General features: G+C 44.5%; 1 protein-coding gene across 1 annotated transcript in view; it reads left to right on the top strand.

Moving 5' to 3' along the window:
* Nucleotides 1–16,251, top strand: part of LCP2 (lymphocyte cytosolic protein 2 (SH2 domain containing leukocyte protein of 76kDa)) — a 50,118-nt gene that overhangs the window by 24,667 nt on the left and 9,200 nt on the right. Inside the window, exons 7-17 of the mRNA XM_011947759.1 lie at nt 1,700–1,898; nt 4,135–4,232; nt 5,556–5,622; nt 5,740–5,823; nt 9,643–9,668; nt 9,774–9,793; nt 9,893–10,000; nt 11,398–11,428; nt 13,618–13,630; nt 14,330–14,459; nt 15,911–15,960. Of these exons, the coding sequence (XP_011803149.1) occupies nt 1,700–1,898; nt 4,135–4,232; nt 5,556–5,622; nt 5,740–5,823; nt 9,643–9,668; nt 9,774–9,793; nt 9,893–10,000; nt 11,398–11,428; nt 13,618–13,630; nt 14,330–14,459; nt 15,911–15,960 (826 nt within the window). The remainder of the gene's footprint in view (nt 1–1,699; nt 1,899–4,134; nt 4,233–5,555; nt 5,623–5,739; nt 5,824–9,642; nt 9,669–9,773; nt 9,794–9,892; nt 10,001–11,397; nt 11,429–13,617; nt 13,631–14,329; nt 14,460–15,910; nt 15,961–16,251) is intronic.

Genomic DNA, 16,251 nt, shown 5'->3' with positions numbered 1-16,251 from the left:
AAAGAAAGAAAGAATAAAATATTTGATGGATTATAGTTATAACCGATCTCATTTAGTCTATCTTGCTGGAAAGCTCCTAGTTATATAATTATAAGTTTGCTGTCTACTTCTGATTGGTTGAGCTTAAGTTCTGTTTTTCTTTAACGTAGACATTGACAAGAAATAGTGCGAGTTAACTTTTGCTTATGCTTGCAAATCAAGTAAGGTTTAGGTCACTGATGAGACCCAACTGGTTTTGTCTGCTCAGGGATTCTTCAGGCCTGGTCTCCATTTTAATTTACTTTAACACACATATAGCAGAATATAATTAGCCACAAAACCATGCATACAAATTTAGAAGCCAAATGATTGGGAGAAAATGATTGTTCTAGAAGCAGAGAGGAAAACTCTGTCATTTGAGAAAGGTTGATCGGGTAAAGAGCTGGTGTCAAGTCAGGAATGATGGGCCTAGGGCAGACAGGGTGAGGGAGGGGTCCGCAGCGGCTGGAGGGAGGTCACGTGCCTGCAGACCTCCATGCTGAGGCTCTTGATCTGAAGCAGCATTCCTTCGGCGCTCTGCCCACCTGCTCCTAAGTAATAAGCCCACTGATAGGGCAGGACAAAGTCATTTTTTGGAGTTGGGAAGGCACCCAGTGCTCACTTTGCCCCTCTATTGTTGAAGTTTTTAATATTCCTCAAGTCAAAAACAAACACAGGAATCTTTCAACAGAACAACTTAAAGACAGTCTGTCTGAGACCACCCAAAGCTGTCAGGATTTCTAGGACATTGGAACATCTCTTTCCTCAAAAAGTGGCCACTTCCCATTGCTTTTTCCCACACTGCCCTTGAGTGTTGAGGTCTGGGCTCATTGACTCGCGCCCTGGAGTTTGGCATGACGGTGATGAGCGCTCATCACTGTTGCTGATGCTGCTGCCTCTGCTTGGGAAGTCATTCCAATGCTCGTTCACCTTCATGGACTGCTTCAAAGGCAAAAGCACCCAGCACCTCGGGCTTACTTTCCCTGAGACCCAGGAAGAAGCAAAAATTAAATACAATAAAAAATCTAAAATTTAGAGATTCTTTCCAAGAGAGCAGCTTCACACTCAGTGTCAGATTTCATGAATAATGGATGTGTTTATACACTCAACTCTCAGCAAAAAGAATAGCACAGCCTCTGACTGTCCCCTCCTAGATACAACTTAATCTGCCTTTCACTTAACAGGCTTTGTTTATCTGTTTTCCCCATTAGCTAGGCCTCCAATGCTGCACTAGGTTATAATCAGAGGACATTTTTTGAGCACAGGCACACTTGAACAGAAGTGGCAATTAACTAATATCATCACAAATGCTCCAGGCCTTTAGTTTTCTCTTGGTGATGCTTAGAGCAAAAAATGTGTTAACTCAAGACAGAGTCTATTCCAGTACCCTCTATTCCATCATCCTTCTCCTTTCTTCTCTTTTTCTCTGTGGTGCACAAAGGTGTTGTGTAAAATGGTTGTCTGAAGACCTTCACCAGGTCTCAAGTCCATGACTTGCTGCCCCTGTGATACAGTGCTCCCTGACCTCAGATTCCTCATCCGTAAAATGGGAGTAACTGTCTTCAGGCTGCCTGGCCCGGGTTATACTGTGATGAGGCTTGGCAGGGAGAGAGTGGGCACAGGCACATCGAGGGCCGCATGGCCTCTACAAACTGCGCTGCCCCTATCACTGCGTTGACAGGAAGAAGACGACTATGAAAGTCCCAATGATGACCAGGATGGGGAGGATGACGGAGACTATGAGTCCCCCAATGAGGAGGAAGAGGCACCGGTGGAAGACGACGCCGACTATGAGCCGCCACCCTCCAATGACGAGGAGGCTCTGCAGAACTCCATCCTGCCTGCCAAGCCGTTTCCCAACTCCAACTCCATGTACATCGGTAAGGGCCCATTTCTGGGTTTTCCAGCCCCAGCAGCCCAAAGCCAAGCTCCCCACTGCTGCACAGAAGACCGATGCCCCAGCTTGCCCATGTAGTAGAAAGCTCTGGGTGTCAATACCTGCGCGGCTTCTCAACAGCTATGTGGCTTTGTTCAAGTAACTCTGCCTCTCTGGGCCTCAATTTCCTCATCTGTGAAACAGGGTAATAAATGTACAGACCACATAGGTTTGCTGTGAGGACTACTAATACTGCAACCAATTCTTGCCTGCGGTGGCTGCTATTGGCATTGAACTACCACCTAAGGCTAATTGGCAGTTTACTCAGGCACTCCAAGAGCACTTTCCTGTTCCTCCCTGTCTTTTAACCAAATTACAGTTACATGGCATTATTATGCTAGAATAAACATGAAGATATTGAGTAGGGTTTGACTGTAACTTTAAAAAAAATAGACAGTATTTACGATTTTTCTTGTCTATCTGTTCTTTTGGCCCACTTCTCTCTCCATTTGTTCATTTAACAAACATCGTTGATCTGCTGGGAGCCCAGGTCCCATTCTCAGTGCTTAGAAATGATCAGGAAAGAAGACACAGCCCCTGCCTCCTGGGGCTTACATTCTAGTAGTGCTGTTGACAGAAAATAAACAAATACATACGTGCATAATATACTTCCATGGAGTAAGCTGAAAATGGAAGATCAGTACCACAGAAAACGAATACCATTTAATCCTTTATGTGGTATAACCCATTTCCATGCTAAAGCCCTTTCACAAAATGCTGTCTCAATGTCTCATGGTGGTTTTTAAACATCTGTGTAATAAGGACAACCATGATCAAGTCTATTTCATATATAGGGAAGTGGAGGTCCAGAGAAGCAATGGATAAGTCAGTTGTTGAGCACCTTGTGTGTGCCAGTCATTAAGATACAGAGTGAATAAGACAGCCCTCATCAAGGGACTGACAGTCCGGTGGGTGAGGCAGCCTCCAACAGATGAGCCATGAGGTTACTTAGTGAAACTGTGACACAGAGACAGGAAGACAAGTGCAGGAGATGAGGCTGGAGCGTTTGCCTGAGGGTGTAATCTTTAAGCTGTAATATTAAACCAAGATTAAAGGATGAATACAAGTTGGCCAAGTGGAAATGAATGTGGTAAGGAAGAACATCTGAAGCAGTAGAAATGGCTGTGCAAAGGCCCTGGGGCTCAAAGGAGCACAGCCTATTAGAGAAGCTGAGAGATGGCCAGTGCGGGTGGAGTGGGGTGGGATTAGATCAGGCTGGGCCTTGCTCCTACCCGCTTCCCTGTGGAAGAACCGCACTTCTCCACGGCTGGGACTAGAGTCAGGCAAGAGAGGCACCCAGGGCACAAAGTGTAAGGAGGCCCTACCCACTCACCCCTCTTACTTGATGGTCTTGTCCTGGGCTTTCCCTGTCAAAGGGGTAGGAAATTGCCAGCCTGTCAACCTGGCCTAGGGACACTTCCCTGGAGATCTGGATAATGTGAGTTTCTGCCCAGATAATGTGAGTTTCTGTTCAAGGCAAATCTAGCTTCCACTTAAGAGTCTGTGGTCTGGTAAGAGAAGTTGGTGACCAGCTCCTCCCTTTATGGGAAGAGACAAGCAAAAGGAGGAAGTGTCAGGGAGGAGACAGCCCAGGACATTGGAGAGGGGAAGGAAGGGCAGACAGAACAGGATCCCTATGGCAATGAGAGTTCACTTCACTCTGCACAGGCAACTGGGTGTGCCTGTGAGCTTTTTGGCATGTGTGTGTGTCTCTTGTGCACGCGTGTCTCTGTGTGTGTAGGTGTGTGCATATACATGCGTGTGTGTGTGCATGTGTGCACATGTGTATATTTGTGTGTCTGCATGCAAAGGTATGTGTATGTATACTTCTTTACAAAATTGTCTGAAAATCCTCCCTTCCAGTTTTGGCTGAGCTAATTGCAAAGAGGCCTTTCTTGATTGGCAAAATCTCGGATAAATACCTATTCCTGTGAAGTGTAAAGAGAGCCGAGCCTGCGTATAAGGAGAGTGACACAAACTAGGACAGAAAAAATGGGCAGGGAAGGGTGGGTGAGATCCAGGCTTGGTCTCCCCGTGGCTGAGGCTCCTACTGGCACTGGTGCGGGCCTGGGGGTTGAGGATCATGCACCCCCGGTGCCCCGAGCTGCATATCTGTTCCTGGAGACCCCTGAGCTTGGCTGACACTCCCATTTCACTTTAATAACCTTGTGTTTCCACAGACCGGCCCCCCTCTGGGAAAACCCCCCAGCAGCCTCCCGTGCCCCCGCAGAGACCGATGGCCGGCCTCCCGCCCCCGCCCGCCGGCCGGAATCACTCGGTAGGCCTCCCCCCGTTCTTTTACTTGGTGTCCACTGCAGTGATTTCCTCCGCCAGACAGAAAAATAAAACTATAAACATCTTTATCTCATTCTAATTTTTAAGAAAAGATTATAATCTTTTCCCTCGGCTGGGGAAATGCATACCCAAGCACTCACAAGTGTTTCTTTTTTGGGGTCAAATACAGGTGGTTTTTATTTACTTCCCACTATTTGAGAGAAGTGAAAACTGTAAAATAAACCCAAAGAGAACCGAATTAAGCCCGTGGCACCTACTGGTGTTGCGTGGGTACCGAGCCTTCCTCTCGCCTGCAGAAAGACTTGCGCCACCTCCTGGCCGACACCTGAAATTCCAGGGACAGGTGCTTTCCGACCGGAGGGGACAGAGGTAGCAAACCCCGTTTTCTCTTTCTTCAGGCATACAGCCTAGCTCTTGTGAATCTGATAAGTTCCCAGAGTGACCCTGAGATGCTCAGACTAAGGAATTGATAGTTATGAATGTGTTCTCTTCACAAGTTTATCCACAAGTGCATATTACTTTTGATATTTGAAGACCTTCTTTTGAGATGCAGGATTCACTTATTTAATCAGCAAATATTGACTGAGCAGCTACTATGTGCCAAGCAGAGTTCTAGGCATTGGGGATAAAGTGGAAACAAGATAAATGAGGTCTCTGCTTTCTTAAAGCTCAACTAGAGCTATGGGGAGACAGGTCGTCAGACGGTAGACAGATGTCTGAAAGAGATCATTTGAGTAGTTATGTGTGGTTGGGGGGACAGAAGACCAGGTAACATGATGGTGTGGAGGGAGGAGGTGACAAGGAGCTGGGACAGAATGAGCCACTTGTGGGAAGAGCTCGGAGAAGAACATTCTAGGAGAGGGAAACAAGTGTAGGGATCCCAAAGACTGCATCACCTTGAGATTTTCCAAGAACTGCAAGAAGATTCTAAGGTGGAGACCCCATGGGTACTGAGAAGGGATCACAGGAAAGAGTTGAGAGAGCAGACATGGGCCAGCTCAGGCAGGGCCTTGCAGGACATTAACGAGTTTTAGTTTTGTTTCTAATGTGGTAGGAGCCACTGGAAGTCTTATCAGGAAAGCGACATGCTCACTCCGCTGCCTGCAGAAAAGAGCCTGCGTGGCAGAGTCTAGAACAGGGAACTCAGATAGGAGGCTACTGCAGTAGTTCAGGGAAGAAATAGTCATGGATGTTTTTAGGCAGTACATGAAGATAAGGAAAAGTGGGCAGATCCAGACAGGTTTTGGGTGTGCCAGGTCTTGCTGATGTATTGGAAATGCTTCCTAACATTTGGATCTTTATGCAGCCACTACCACCACCCCAGACCAACCACGAAGAACCCAGCAGAAGCAGAAACCACAAAACGGCAAAGCGTGAGTACAAGGGCTGCTCTCTTTTGCCCTGTTCCCACCAGGCACTCCCCTAGTCCCACCCCACCCCCAGCCGACTGTTTTCTTCTTTTCATTGATGTCAGCCTTTTCCCCTTCCAGTCCCTGCTCCTTCAATAGACAGAAGCACGAAACCTCCCTTAGATCGTTCATTAGCTCCGTTTGACAGAGAACCCTTCACACTAGGTGGGTATGATTCCCATTTAATGCATAGTAATAATGATAAGCTGCTATAAAGTGCTTCCTGCATGCGTTTCACATGCACCGTCCCATTTAACTATGGCCACGATACTAGGAAATGGAGACTAGTAGAATCATCCTCATTTTCCAGATGAGGAAACTGAAACACAAAGAGGCACCTTCCTAAGATCACACAGCTACCAAGTGATGGGAGTAGAGACCTAAACCCAGATTTGCCTCATTAGAAAGCTCCTGCTGTCTGCTCCTGGGGACGGTGCTGCTTCTCTATGTGATGTGTGTGATCTGTGTACAGAAATCCCATTGTCCTTTAGCCAAGAGGCTTTGGGGTACAGAGAGAGGACCTGAACTGAGACAAGGGGGTTAGGGGAGCTGGTGTCTGCTGCCTTGCCTGCTACTTAGTAGCTCACAGACCACTGGGATGTTAGTTTTTCAGGGCTCAATCTCCTAATCTGTAAGGTGGATGTTCTGTATATAGAAAATGCTTTATAAAATCCCTAAGGTGCTATTCAAATGCCAGGGATGTTTTGGTTTTCGGTACACAATTGACCAAACATTGGGTATACCACAGTCCTTTTTCTTCACAATTTACAGGGAATATTCTTGGATTGCAGTTACCTTCATGGGGAGCTATCTTCAATTCAATTCTAAAACTTAGCTACCATTTATTGAGCAACTACTATGGGGCAAGTGCTCTACATACCGCGAATACACCTACAGTGTCTCTAATCCTCACACCAACTCAACAAAGGACGTGCATTTTTATCCTCACTTCTCAGATGATAAAATTAAGGGTCAAAGAAGTTGAATAATTTGCCTAAATTTGAACCCTCGTCTTTCTGACTTCTAAGTGGGGGCTCTTTTCCACCATATCATGCTGCAGTTGAGGACCCTGGGTTTTAACTTGCTGTGAACTATATGAGTCTGAGGAAGGAACTCTGTAACTGAACGGAAAGGAGCTCAGAATCCCAGCTGCCCCCACCCCTTTCTTGGCTGTGCTCTGAGCCAGGCATTTAGCTTTCTGTGGCCTCAATCCCTTTTTGTCTGTCAGCAAAATGACTTTCAGTTCTTGGATTTGAGGCTGCTGCTCACTGCTCTGTCCCCGAAGTACATCACAGCTCTGCTGAGTCATGCAAAGCTGTGCTGGCTGTTTTGGCTTGGAATTGTCTGCTATAGAGAGCTGTGTAATTACATGGAAATGAAGATAGATTTGACTTTAGATTCCAACCCTGCTCACTACTATGAGCCAAGACATCAGAAAAGTGGAACACTGACATCAAATCCTTCACAATCACCTCCCGACACAAAAGTTATTATTTTAAAAGATTCTTTTTTTCTATATTTAAAAACATTTTTAAAAGACACACTTTTCTGACAATTTCTGTTTTACCCTTGAATTAGTCCCTTTTCTGTGATGTTTTGGAAGGATTACTGTCTTCTTAAAATGTTTACACTCCACATGAGACTTTTAACATACTCAGAGAATATGCAAAAATTGGCAAATTTTAACATACTTATTCAGGCCAAAGAATATGAATCTAAGTTTCCTGGGTGCCCCTCTGAAGTAGAGGTTCCACCCCAAAGCAAAGTTTCATAAACAGCTTTTAAACCATCAAAACTCTCCCCACTACCAGCAAGTTCTTTTTTTTTTTTTTTTTGAGTCAGAGTCTCACTCTCTCACCCAAGCTGGAGTACAATAGCACCATCATAGCTCATTACAGCCTCAAACTCCCAGGGTCAAGCAATCCTTCTTCTCCAGCCTCCCAGGGGGCTGGGATTACAGGTGCATGTCACCATGCCTGGCTAATTTTTAAATATTCTATAGAGACTGGGGTTTCCCTGTATTCACCAGGTTGATCTTGAACTCCTGGCCTCAAGTGATTCTCCTGTCTTGGCCTCCCAACAGGCATAAGCCACCACACTCAGTGCCAGTAAGCTCTTCACAGTGAGGCAATATTCTTATCATGGGCTTAGCATGTACTTGGTCCTTAAAGAATAAATCATGTTGTGAAAATACAACTCCACAGCATTCGCCATAGGGCATTAGCTGTGCCTGGGCGTGGAAGGAAGGGAAAAAAAGGCGAGTTTACTAACAATTGTCAGCCCATATGGACCATATCAAAGTCAAAATAAAAACGTAGAGGCAAATCTCTAAATTTGTTTTATTTAGGAAGAAAGAATTGCAGTTTGGGGCAATTGGTCTTCAGGGTCTTCAGTATGTCTGAAGAACAAAAAGAAGATTGGAGGTTTTATTGAAAAGAGAAGTGTTACATATCGCTCATTGACAAAGTTCATTGGTTATAGCCAGGCGCGGTGGCTCATGCCTGTAATCCCAGCAGTTTGGGAGGCCTAGGCGGGCGGATCACGAGGTCAGGAGATTGAGACCATCCTGGCTCACATGGTGAAACCCCGTCTCTACTTAAAAAATACAAAAAAATTAGCCGGGCGTGGTGGCCGCACCTGTAGTCCCAGCTACTAGGGAGGCTAAGGCAGGAGAATGGCGTGAACCTGGGAGTCTGAGCTTGCAGTGAGCCGAGATCGCGCCACTGCACTCCAGCCTGGGCGACAGAGTGAGACTCCGTCTAAATAAAAAGAAAAAAAGAGAAAGTTCATTGGTTCTGGGGGGCTGGAAAGTTTTGATTGGTGAGCGATGGCAGAGGGCAAATTAATCTTCAAGTGGCAGCAGATTATTTCAGCAACTACTAGATAAAAGTGGTTTCAGGTTACAGCAGGCAGGTTCAGCAGCCAACCTCGCACAGAATCACATTTCTGGAGCAATGATATGTGTCCTGAGTGCTTTTCCCTCTGGCTTCTCGACTGTTTTCCTTGGATGTGATAAAATTCCCAGTTTGTATGATCAGCTTTCACAATCAAGTGCCTGATCCTGCATACAAATTGTCACCCGATTCTTATGGCAAACCTATAGTTTTAATCTATAATCTTCATTTTAGAGATGATAATGTTGGGACTCAAAAACCTTAAATAACTTGCTCATGGTCATATAGGATTTGCTTCTAGACCTGGTTGAATTCTGTTAGTAATACTTTTATCACATTGAAGACAAAGGACATATTTATTTTAGGGGACTGTAGATAGAATACAAATTAAATTGCTTTGAATAACTTTGTGATGCAGAATTATCAAGTACACCTGGCATTTCTTCAGGGAGCCTGAATATCATCTGTGCTAGAAGAAAAGCAAAACAAACAAATACCAACAAAAACCAAGCAGACAGAAAAGATTTGCAGCATACCAGGAGAATCTTCTGAAATGCTCTCCCCAAGTTAAAAGTTTTTCAGAAACTAAGTGGAGTGTTTCATTTAATTTCAAGTGTTTTACAGAACTGGATAAAAATTAACCTCTCTGTGGCAAGTGGGTTTATTTCAGATATGAAAATAAAACTTAGGCTGCAGAAGAAATACTTTGACCAATTAAAGAGGCATAAAATCCCAAAGAAAACATGAATCCTTTTGATCATCAGTTGTATAAAAGAAAATGTTGATTTTTTTTTTTTTAAAAAAAGCACAGAATCCACAATACTACTGGTATGTACACAAAGCTGTGTGACCTTAAATGTAAATGGTCAAGCCATTTAATTTCTCTGAGCTTATAAACTTTGGTGCTCTGTAAGGGACCCTTCCTAGTCTGAAGTTTCTGCTTAAACCCCATCAACCCCCAAAATGTTTTGATGCTTAAACTCCATCAACCTCCAAAAGGGTTCAGACTCAAAGTTTCATCAAACTGTTTTTAAACCTCATGCTTATGAAGTTCTGAATTCATGGCCCATCTGCTGTCTGTCATTTACAGGAAAGAAACCACTGTTTTCTGACAAGGTAAGCTGTGATCTTGATTTTTGGTTTTGCTTGTTTTTTTCGCATCTTGTCCTTATTATTTGGAAAGTGCTTGGACACTTATACATCTTCCCTCCTGTCTTGCAGCCCTCGATTCCAGCGGGAAGGTAAGACTGTTGCATCTACGTGAGGGTACACGGGACACTCTGTAGAACTCTGCCTTGGCAAAGTTTGTTTCTCACACATCCTTTTCCTGAACTCCACAGGCCTCTCGGGGAGCATTTACCCAAGGTTCAAAAGCCTCCTTTACCACCGACCACGGAAAGACATGAAAGAAGCAGCCCCCTGCCAGGGAAGAAGCCACCTGTGCCAAAGTAACTGTCTGGTTATTCAGAGCTTGTCATTCAGAGTGGCCGACAGACAGGCTGTCCTGTGCTGACTCTGCAGTGGGAACCGAGGTTCCTTGGTGCTCCTGGGCTCCACGGTGCTCTGGGGCAGGGTGGGCCTTTTTTTGCTGTGGCTTAAGGAATGTTCAGGCTTCACAGATTGGCTATGAAGGATCAGGGTCTCTTTGAAGGAAATGGACTCTACTGACAAATGAGTAGAGTGACATCTAATCAAGGGCGTGGGATGACTGCTGTTTTTAGATATTCCAGTCAAATATTTCGTTGAGTTTTCCTACCTCGTCATAGCAAAGCCTTCACAGTGCCTAGGAACTGTACTCACTATTTTATTTTTCAATACAGGTGGCAGAGAGGAAATGACTGGGGGAGGTTTCTAGGTCACCGCAAGTGTCTTCCTTACTGCTCAACCACGTTTTATAATTGCAGAATACTGAACTCTGCCTTAGTATTTTTAACTTTGCTATGAAGTAGTTTTCAGCCTATTTACCAAATGGCGCACATGTACCTGGGGTTAAGGCCAACCTTGCTGCTTGCAAAGGATACAACCAAGGCTTCCATCTCATTTGTGAATCAGGGGTCATAACTATCGCCCTTGCTTGGCTGTTGTGAGGATTAAATTAAGACCAGGGCTACAGTGTATGCCAAAAATCTCCTCAGTAATGGAGTTTGATAACATTTTAGTGTAATATTTTTTAAAAATCAAAATAAATGCAACAAACTCCTAAGGAACAAAATTTTAAATAAACACAGGTTGAGATGATGATGTGTGAAGCAACCAATTGTCCCGCTCTCCCCCATCTCCCCAGAGAGGACATGATCAGCCCAGGCAGTGCAGATGCCTGTTGCAGCCCTAAGGCAGCTGTCCGCAAATCAGTTTGACTGGCTCATTCGTCTGGACAAAGCGTACCAAGCCCCGTCTGGAATAGTCCCAAAGCAGCAACATTTTCTAATTGTCTTCTCTTTACACCTAGGTGGGCCCTGAGAGGGCTGTTTCAAAACAACAGCAAGGGAGAATATTACCTGAAATGTTTTCATTTCTTGGGAGAAACAACAGTTCAGTGAAATTTAATAGCTACTGAAGAGTTAGTTTGCTGACTAAACCATCTATATACACATAATTATTTGCTGCATTAGTTACGCAGAATAAAGGTTCGCCTAGCTCAGCTTGCAATGATGACAGAACATTGAGTAACCAGATGTCCCTTCCAGCCCCTTTCCCCTGTTGCATGGGGGTTTGTTGGTTCCCATCTTCCCTGTGCTCAGTGGGTTCGATTTCTGATTATTCAATGAAGCAAAACTGTATTCTGAGGCTGGCTCTTGGAAACTCTTCATGCTCAGTTCTTTTTCTTTGCTCTAATTCATTTCAGGCATGGATGGGGAGCAGACAGAAGAGAGAATGTAAGTACAAAATGTCAGTTTATAAGTGCTTGATACAGGGAAAAGCCTCGTAGGCTCTGAGGAGGTTGGGACTCCCTCCACCTCGGCCTTGGTCCAGCACCTGGATCTGGTCCTGCACCCAGGGCACTCTTAAGGGCTGGTGCCTCTGTCTTTGGGCCTTGGTCATTGTCTGGAGTCCATCATGCTGTGTTGTTTAGCTCATGTGTCTCTAAGAGCTCCCAGGGTGGCTGGGTTAACTGCAGCCCCGTTACCAGGGGTTGGTAATTAGAGGGCGCAAGGAAAAGAAGAGGATAAAGTAAGGGATGCCCAGAAGTTTGGGCCATGCCTAAATTTCCAAGGCTACTGTCTTCCTTTTCAATACTTCCGCAACCTGAAAAAGAGGGGAAATAGCATTTCTTCAATGCCATGCTACTTAAATATGACCAGCTGTCCCTTGTTTGCACGGGATGCTCTCAGTTTTAGCACTGAAAAGCCCCATGTCCCAAGAACTGCCTTCATCCCAGGAAAACCAGGATAGTTGGGTATTACTCACTTTACATATGAGTATAATGAACCTATAAGGAAACATCTTTTCTCTTTTACGGAGAGGAAACTGAGGCTCAGAAGGAATAAGATACTCTTTGCAAATTGAGTGCTTATAAAGAGCCAGGATCTGAGCCCAGATCTGCTGAGTTTCTCTTCACCATAAGTCCTCTGAAGGCCATCAGACCCCTGCTGTCATTCAAGGGCTCAGCCCAAAAGTACCTGCTATTTTTGCAGCTCTGTGCTAGACGCTGCGCTTCTTCCAGTGAAGTGCTGAGATCTTATGGAGACAGGCACACCCACAACTCCACATGCCAGACAGCATGCAGTCATGGGATGCTGTGTGGGGCTGAGGGAAGAAAGTGTCCCATGTGGCTCAAGGAGCCAACGGTGACTTCCTAGATGAGGTGAGATTTATGCTGGTCATTGAATGATAGGAAGGACACAGAGTCATTCTTAAAGAAAGCCCATGGGGATTCCCCTCAGGAGTGTCCTGAACAGGTGGATACCAGTGCCCACGGAGGCTGCAGATGGTGAGAACAGTAGCTTGGCTGGAGAGATAGGGACAAGGTGGAGGTAAGGCTGGACAGTGAGGATAACATCACATTCCAGTTTCCCGGGCTCTAGAAGGATTGACACTTGTGCTCATGAGAATCTGGGATTTGTATTTTCTGGAACCAGAGGGGAAATACTTGCAATAGTATTGAAGAGTGATTTTGTTGTGTGGGGTTTGTGAGCCCATGTGCGTTTATTTATGCAGCTCTTTGCTGGGACTCCCAGTTGGCCAGCTGAGATAAATGATTTTGACTGTAGCCTTTTTTGCCTTCTCTCGGTGTGTGGTAGGATTGTTGATGGCAAACTTTTATTAAAGAGCACTTAACATAAGCCAGGCACAAGTAGTAACTAATTTAATCCTTTTAACAACACTTTGAGAAAGGTGCTATTTCATCACTACAGATCTGGCCTAACTAAACAAGTTCAAGTTAGCCCTTTTGGTCTATTAGTTGGTGGAAACATCGTTTTTTCTCTTTCAACCTCATTTCTTATCTGAGTAGAAGATAAAATAGTCCCTCCCTTGTCTAATTTCCCAAGGTTGCTCTGAAGATAAAAATGGTGAGGACTGTAGATAAACCTTGTAAGCCACCGTATAAATAAGGTCTTATTGCTCTTAAGAAGAGTGGCCATTGCAAAAGAGAGCCAAAAAGAAGGCTGAGCTTTGTTCGGACATATTTGGGGTTGAATCCATCTCTGTAACTCCTGGCAAGCTAAGAATTCTTCCTTAGCATCATGCTTTTGTAAAATGAGGATGTTAAATTTTTGGAGGGTCACCACGGGAACTGAATGAAATCTTGTGTATGAATCTTTTGGACACATTGTAGATATTGTCAATATTATTATATCTTTGGACGCTTTTAGGCACCTCAGAATTTATTTCATGCTAAGTGTATGAGAAGAGTCTCATACTGGAATGCCCTTAGATGATTGTTTGTATTAAGAAATTATAAACCACTTTGCAAGTTCTATTATTCTCCACAATATATTTATTATAAGGATGTATAACTGCCAAAGACAGAAGCAGATACTTATTTGATGGAGAAATGCAGTTTTTATTTTAAGAATTGTATTTTGATGATAGCTTAATGTCTTTTTTTTCTTCCCCTTCCCAGGATGAAGATGATGGTACGTTCAGAAACACATTCTTATAGCTTATAACTCATTCTTTCATTTTCCTGCTAAGGCATTCAAACAGAATTGTTTAGTACAGGAACCCCATAGAATCAATTATAAGTCTTAAATTAGTATTAAGTAGACTTATGTCAATTGGCATAGCGCATAACTATGGTAAAATGGAATTACTTGGTTGGATTACCAAAGAAGACAAAATTCATGCGTAACAATGCAGATTACTTAATCGTATCAGAAAATGTAAAATTGCATGCATGATTTGATGGAAAAATTTCTCACATTTATGTCTTCTAACATGCTTGGGTAAAGAATCAGTAACTGCCAACGAATGAGACAGCATAAAATTTTGACTTTCATAAAACAAAACTTGTAAATCACTTCTGAAATTTATAAGGTTTCCAGCTGACAATTTTCTGCCAAGTTAACATTTCAAAAGTGAAAAACAAAATAAATGTGTATTTTAGAGTATTATCTAGATCTGCACCCCTTTGTAAATGGATTCTGTGGTAGTTAAGTCATCTAGAAACACCTTGAAAGCAAGGTTCCATCCTACTACTGCCTAATTGCATCTGATCTGCTGGATTTTTGTGTCCTCTGTATACTAGCTGTTTCTAACTGGGGGCAGTTACGGAATGTTTCTTAGTGAGAGCTGGGGCCTGACAATCTCATTCATTGTTTTCTACCTCTGCACAGTGCATCAGAGGCCTTTGCCCCAGCCAGCACTACTTCCTATGAGCTCCAACACTTTCCCTTCGAGATCTGCTAAGCCAAGCCCTATGAACTCTCTCCCGTCCTCTCACATGCATGGAGCATTCTCAGAAAGGTTTGTGGCTCTGTCGTGAAATTCTAGTTGAATATAATGTTTAGGTCCATCCAGTACTGAAGTAATGCCAGGTGGATTGAGAAAAAAGGAAATGATCAGGTTGATAGTAGGGTCTGAACATTTTGGGTCTTAAGACATAAAACCAAGCTGAGCATTTAGAAGGGTGTGTTAATTCACCAGTGTCCTCTGAGTCTCGCTTGAGATGAGAGGGGTGAGGAATTGACTTCCTCCTTGATCCCTCCAGATAGAATGGGCCTTTTGGTAGAAAACAAAGAATATTTTCACTTTATGAGTTCAAAGAAACAACAAGGATTAAGAAACCCAGTTGGTCTAAGTACTTGAAGTTCATCTGTATCTTGGCTGGGGAGACTGAGAAAATGCACCTTGTGCTTGGCTGTTGCTTAGAATTCATTGCAGTCTCTGTCCCCCTGTTTTCTCAGTAGCAGCTGTGTTTCTCAGGGCTGGTATGAGGCTGCCCAGGGGCAGAGGCATGAACAGGAGAAAGGCCCAGTCATTATCCCCAGACAAGCCCAGGGACAGCCTGTGGTGTTCCCCAAGTCCTCCAGCCCTGGGGGCTCACCTTCTCTCTTAATATTCAAGGAGAGAAGTCAAGACCCTTCTCTAAAATTGTAGAAAACTCAACCACCCACAAGACTCATCCACCCCTGCCAACTCCTAGCAGGATTCTCACAATATTTCCTCTGCCCTGGGACCCTCTGCCCCTGAGTTTCCACTGCTCTTCTCTCTCTTCCCCCTGGCCTCTGCTGCCCTGTCTGCTGACTCTCCTGCCGCTTTCCTCCACGCTAGCCTTTCGAACCCCATCCTTCATTCGCACAAAATCCCACTTGCACAAGGTTGCTGTGCAGAGCAGGCTTTTCCCAAAGGCTTGGACTGATGGGTGCAGGAGTTGCTGCTCAGCATGGAGGGAACAGACAGCATTTCAGGGCCCCCCACCCCCGGGCCCGCTTCCCCACCTCAGCCCTGCAAATACTATCACCCTCTGCTGCAGAGCCCACATAGCATGCACTTCCCTTCTCATCTGGCTGCTCTCTCCTTGCAGACCCTAAGCCTGGAGATTCACTGCTCACCAAAGACATGCCTATTAATATAATTTCCTAGCAAAAGGAAAGTCCTCTGAGAAGAGGACTTCTGTATTCTCCCAACTCAAAGAGCTCAAGTTGCAGCCAATGTTTAAAGTAACTTTTAAGTGCCCTTTACACAGTTGAATGTTGTTGCTGTTCTACTTTATAAAACTTGTTAGACTTTGGCATGGTCCACAGTGGGATGTAGTGAAGTTCTGTCCCTGTGCTCAGCCCCCATGGTTTTGGGGGCAGCAGGGGAAGTGATACCAGATCAAGAAGCTTTTACAGTCTGGCTTCCCTAACCAAGCTCCCCTATCTGGCCCCATCACCCCAATCCAAATAAATTTTGTTCTTTTTCTGTCTCTTCAGTAACAGCAGTTTTCCACAGAGTGCCTCCCTGCCGCCATACTTCTCTCAAGGTTTGTACCCTGGGCTTTTGTGACCTGTTTCAGCCATCACGCCCTTATGACTGGATCCCTAACCTGTCCCAAAAGCTTTTGACAAGGGTTTTGTTGTTTCCAAAAAGCATCTGATTTCCTCATTCAACGTTTAATTCAGTGTCTGCCATGTGCCAAGGGCTGTCAGACTGATAGGATAGTATCTAAAACACAACACACACACACGTATACATATACACGCCCATACACACATGCACATATACATGCACACACACGTATACACACATACACATATATACATGTACACACACG

Source organism: Colobus angolensis, unplaced genomic scaffold (assembly GCF_000951035.1).
Source record: "Colobus angolensis palliatus isolate OR3802 unplaced genomic scaffold, Cang.pa_1.0 Scaffold27, whole genome shotgun sequence".
Classification (NCBI taxonomy): Eukaryota; Metazoa; Chordata; class Mammalia; order Primates; family Cercopithecidae; genus Colobus; species Colobus angolensis.
The sequence above is the reverse complement of the archived record's forward strand: the minus strand, read 5'-3'. Positions and strand labels throughout refer to the sequence as shown.